The sequence below is a fragment of the Aptenodytes forsteri genome, unplaced genomic scaffold (assembly GCF_000699145.1).
Source record: "Aptenodytes forsteri isolate BGI_AS27 unplaced genomic scaffold, ASM69914v1 Scaffold146, whole genome shotgun sequence".
Lineage (NCBI taxonomy): Eukaryota > Metazoa > Chordata > Aves > Sphenisciformes > Spheniscidae > Aptenodytes > Aptenodytes forsteri.
In genome coordinates, this window is record NW_008795128.1 from 372,063 (window position 1) to 377,390 (window position 5,328).

General features: G+C 37.4%; 1 protein-coding gene across 1 annotated transcript; it reads right to left on the reverse strand.

The window, feature by feature from the left end:
• Positions 1-2,467: 2,467 nt before the first annotated feature.
• On the reverse strand, positions 2,468-4,874 carry LRRC4C (leucine rich repeat containing 4C). Its single transcript, XM_009277468.1, has one exon. The coding sequence runs from the start codon at positions 4,872-4,874 to the stop codon at positions 2,958-2,960; it is 1,917 nt and encodes a 638-aa protein (XP_009275743.1). The 3' UTR covers positions 2,468-2,957.
• Positions 4,875-5,328: the final 454 nt, after the last annotated feature.

The following is a 5,328-nucleotide window of genomic DNA, read 5'->3' on the forward strand; positions in this document are numbered from 1 at the left end:
AGAGAGAACAGCACTCCTCTCACTTTATTGCAGAGCTTGGTTCTTAATTTAAAATGTGATGTTCTCTAACTCTAGTATTTGATTAATCTGCAAAATACTGGATGTTTTATAGAAGTAGGAAGGAGTCAGAAATAATCTCTGTAGTTCCAAGAAGGATAGGGAAGATGCGGGGAAAATCATAACTAATACGGTTTCCATGTAATGTATATACTCACCCAACCAAACACACCAAAATGCTTTTTCTTTATGCTTATTATGAACAAGCAGGAATATCTGATTTTTTTGATTAGCCAATAAAACCAGAAAAACACTCAGTAGGAATGTATCTGATTTTTTTGATTAGCCACAATAAAACCATTAACACTCAGTAGGAATGTATATACTGTTTAAAACAGTCATTGTTTTAAATTTAATTTTGTATTACTCCAAAGAGGAATAAAGATTGTCACTGACCCAGTGTCCCACTTGGCAATAGCTATACCTTTTTTTCTCAAAGGCCTCCTATGCATAACCTTTAGGAGTTAGTACTACCTGTTTACAAAACCATGATGACCATAAGTGCTTTCACAAATACTGGTTAGAGAGTAGCCATAATTTTTTAACATAAACTGTTGATTACAGATGGCCTGGATTTATGTTTCCTGGAAAGATTTTTTTCAATTTTCAGATAAGCATTGGTCATGGACACAATGTTACCAGCCAGATGGGCAAAGTACAAATAGCAATGTGTAATTGTAGTGTTTTTGTACAGACTTTATCACAATGCTTAAAAGAAATCACCAATGAAACGTTCTAATGCACTTTGAAGAAATAGCCAAAGCTAGGAATCACAACTGCAACATTTTACATTCAGGTCCATCTTTGTCCTCTATTAAAATTCCCTTAGAGTAGATATTATTTTTCATGTAGTACATCAAAGGATAATGTCTTGCCAAATGTTTCTTTGAGACTGTTATAGAACTTTGGGTTTCATTCTGTATTATACTTATCAGACTCTTTGCAGGGTGTGATTCATCGTCACTTATCTCCACTGTGTCCTCTTTAAATCAGGCCTTCTTACTACAATATTCACTTGCAACCTTGAAAACTGTGCATCCAACAAGAGATATTTACCCCCTCAACCGAGCAGAAACTCCTTCTTAAATTTACAGAATAGAAGTATACTGTTCAGTAGGGTCTTCATCCTGCATGCTATTGCATACTAGAAAGCTCCAAAGAGATTTTGATAAGAACTAAGAACATTATTTACCTGGTACAGGACCCTGAAAACTCACAGTAAAGGTGGTTAAGGAATAAAATAGGTGAAAAGACATTCAGAGATTATATATATGATTCTTTTTCCTAATCTAAATGGTCTTAAAATGCTTCTATTCAGTTACCAATACATAAAGTAGTTTAATTTGGCAGAAGTTCTACTTGGAAGAACACAGTGTCCTGAAGCTGTTTTTTTTTTTATCCAAAGCCTTCCTTTTAGCTTTCAGAATGCAAGGTATACACCATTCCTATACCAATAAGCTAAATCCAGAGAACGTATATAAATAGAAAGGAAAAGGGTGTATATTTCCCATTGGTAAATGAGTCTGAGTTTAAATTAATGTAACTTCTTACTCTATAGAGAATCTAATTGTCATGCGAATTACAGTAACCTATACTCTCCTCTGATTTGGCTGACTTTGTTCTTTCTATTTTTTTAAACCAAAATCCTCAGACTTCTTCCTGTGAGTTACTCTATTAACAGCATTTTGATTTTATTTTGCACATAGGGGTACAGCTCTGATTATAGGTATTATAGATAGCTAAACATATTTCATATTCATGTCTAGGAGTACCAGAACAACTGAATTGGAAACTACTACCTTTGATATAAAGATGAATTTTCTTATTGACAGTTATAAATAACAAAAAACAGAACAAACTTGTCAGCTTTGTCTAATAAATTCAGTGATAACTGAAACTCTTTGCAAAACTTTTCCTGGTATTGTGAAATACATCTTGTGATATAATAGAGATAATTGAAAACACCATTAGAAGGAATGATCTTAATCTTGTGTTAAAAGTCAAACACCCTTGTTTGCCAGTATGCTGCTTACCTAAACTAAAATGAAAACTATGCAATTCTTCAGTAATGATCCAAAATGGTTTAATTATTCTCTTTAAAGTGATTGTGTTTTGGACCATCACAGTGGAATATTGTAAGAATTTTAAAAGACTTTTGATGTTTAAAGCCACACTAAAAATGAGCTATATCCAAGTACAGAAAAAACCAATATTTTATTTATAATCTTAGTTTAGTGTTTGAACTACAAATTCTGGTTCTAGAATTGTTTAAAAGATCATGGGGTTTATAGGTTTTCACAAGTAAATTAATTTCTTGGGGGTTTTGTGGTTTTTTTTTTTTACTTTTTCTTCCATTTTTTCACAGGATGATGCTTTTGGTAAATACAGAGCAAATCATTACATGGGAAAAAAAAAAGTTTTGCTTGTTTGTTTTTCTCACTTGTAAAGTTGCTGTTATTATTCCATCCTCTATTGAATAATTTCAAAAAGGGCATGAGAAAACAAAGGAAAAAAAGAGAAAAAGTGACAAAATAGACCGAATCTCACCACTAGAATTCACCATAAAAATTCCCAAAGTGTAACAAAATTCTTACAAAATTTCCTAGCCAGTTCTTTTAGGGAATCAAGATATCCTATGAAAAATATGGCAAATGGGATCAGAGTAGGCTGGGGAGGAAAAAGGGAACGAGGAGGGTAAATAAGTGCAGCAAAAACAGGTTCTGAGGAGTACACATAATTTTGTCTGCTTTAGATCACAATAGAATTTTTAATAAATAAATTTCTTTTTCTTTGTAAAGACACTTTTTTGAAACAGTAGATTTAGCCCAGTCATTTGTGTCATTTGTTTTATAAACCATCTTTTGTTGTCCCCACCCCCACCCCATAATGTCATAAATGTTTTAGATTTGAGTCTCTTGTACATTGTCTTTTGAGTTCATTCGGATCAATAACGGTTCATGCACTGAACTGTGTATTGAATTTATTGTGTTAACTGTTGTTGTGTGGTTGAAAGGAGATTTATAAGAGTTATAGTGATTTAGGTGCTCATGCTCTATTGCTGGCATGGGCAAGTGACTCTCTATGGGTGTGTCACCTGTAAGCTCATCATCCACATTAATGATCTCTACAGTCCGTGTTGGAGCATGATGGTTCTGCCGGTGATGCTGTTTCCTCATTTTGTAGAAAATTACCAGCATCACAGCAGCCATGAGAGTGATAGCCACAAAACAACCAATTATGATTTTGGTAGTCTTCATAACCTCATCTATTCCTGGGATCCCGTTGTTTGCGTCCGTCACAGGAATGGTGAACGTTTTTTCTGTTGATCTTGTGCTCTGTGGAGTGAGTGAGGTTGTCATGTTAGTGGTCTCCCAGTTGGTAACTGGTGTGGGCCCAACCTGCTCTGTGGTCTGTGCCTCATCCTGAGAAGGTTCCACAGTCTCTACTGTGACGGTTGAAAAGTACGTGTAACCAGGGTTATCCAGGGCAGTCACATTCAGTGTGGCAGAAGCTGTGGTATTCCCAACAGAGTTACTCACCATGCATGTATACAAACCCGTGTCTTGCACAGTTACCTTTGTAAAATTTAATGTGCCATCACTGAGCACAGCAATCCGAACTCTGTATGCCCCATGCGTCATAACAGATCCATTTGGAGTAATCCAAGATACAGAGGTCAGGGAGGTTGATGCCCGGCATTTCATCTCTGCAGCCATGCCTTCTGTGACATTGAGGTCTGCTGGTGGCTCCACTATGACTGGAGCATAACACGTGAAGTAATTCAGGTCTAGCTCACCAATGTACCTTCCTTTTAAACTGGGAGGTGTGTGGCAACGGGCGCAGCATGCAGTATTGGAGGGTGCCTTGTCTTTAATCCACCAGCTGAGCCAAAGGATATCACAGTTGCAGTTCCAAGGATTGTGATGCAAGTGGATCCTTTCTAGGCGGAGTGGTGTGAACAGGTCATGAGGCAGTAGTGTTAGATTGTTGTGTGCCAAATTGATCTCTACAAGTGACTGAAGGTTATCAAAAGCATTCCTTTCTATCACTTGAATCTGGGACTGTATCATCCACAATTTCTGAAGATGCATTAACCCTTGGAAAGAACCTGGCCGGATGGCAGTCAGGTGATTCCCAGAAAGATCTAACTCATCCAGTTTTACAAGTGGGGTGAGGTTAGGAATCTCTCGAAGATTGCACATGGCAAGGTTCAAATACCTCAAATTGGACAGACCTTCAAAGGCACCTTCTGAGATGTATGAAAGCCTTTTCAATTCCCCCAAATCCAACCTCCGGAGAGAAGGGATTCTGTTAAAAGCATAAGAAGGAATGCTCTCAATGGGGTTGTTTCTCAACCACAGTTCCTTCAGTTTTGACAGGTATACAAAAGCCCCATTTGGGATAGTGGTCAGACGATTGTCAAAGAGTTCCAAAGTGTTGAGATTGGCCAGACCATTGAAAGCCCCTATTTCAATTGTTCTGATGTGATTCCTGCTGAGCTGCAGGATTTCTAGGTGCCTCAGATGCTTGAAGCTATTAACTTTAATGATTTGGATCTGGTTCTCATGGAGATTGAGTAACCGGGTGTTTGTGGAGATGCCGTCTGGAACGTCTCTCAGATTTTTCCGTACACAAATCACTTTACTGAACTGGTTGCTGCAGGAGCAGACAGAAGGGCAAGTTTGAGCCCTCACCAGACCAGCCACCACAAGAAGCTGAAGAGCCAACAGCACCACAAGCAGGGGGTCAAATAGGGCCCTGTTAAACCTAGGACCTATCATTATCTGCTGTGGATGTAAGGTCATCTTGTTCAACATTCATAATTTATTTGGTGTTGGTCCTTCTGGAGTTTGAATAGCCTGAAAGAAAGAAAGAAGGGAGAAGGAGAACATTAAATTAATCTCAAATATTTAAGTATGCTCTCTAAACAAAGACTTCTCAAGTCCTTTCAGTCAACTCTACCAATTTCATGAAACTTTGTAGCAAGAATAGCTATAGAAATTCTAATATTTTGTTTCCTGTACAGCTATGTATGTCAGCTGTAATTGGCAACGAGATAAGAAAAAGCCAGACACTAGCTTTTCCTGCTCATTCCAATGTATAACGCATGTAGCTGGATTGCAGATAACAAGTTCAACCACAGTGGATAGTTAAAAGAAATGTTCTAACTCAGGGGGAGAGTTGAAAGAAGTGACAAGGGCCTCAAAAGGCAAAAATGAGTAAGATAGGAATCATCAGAATATTCAAGATGTTAACCTTCCTGACACATTA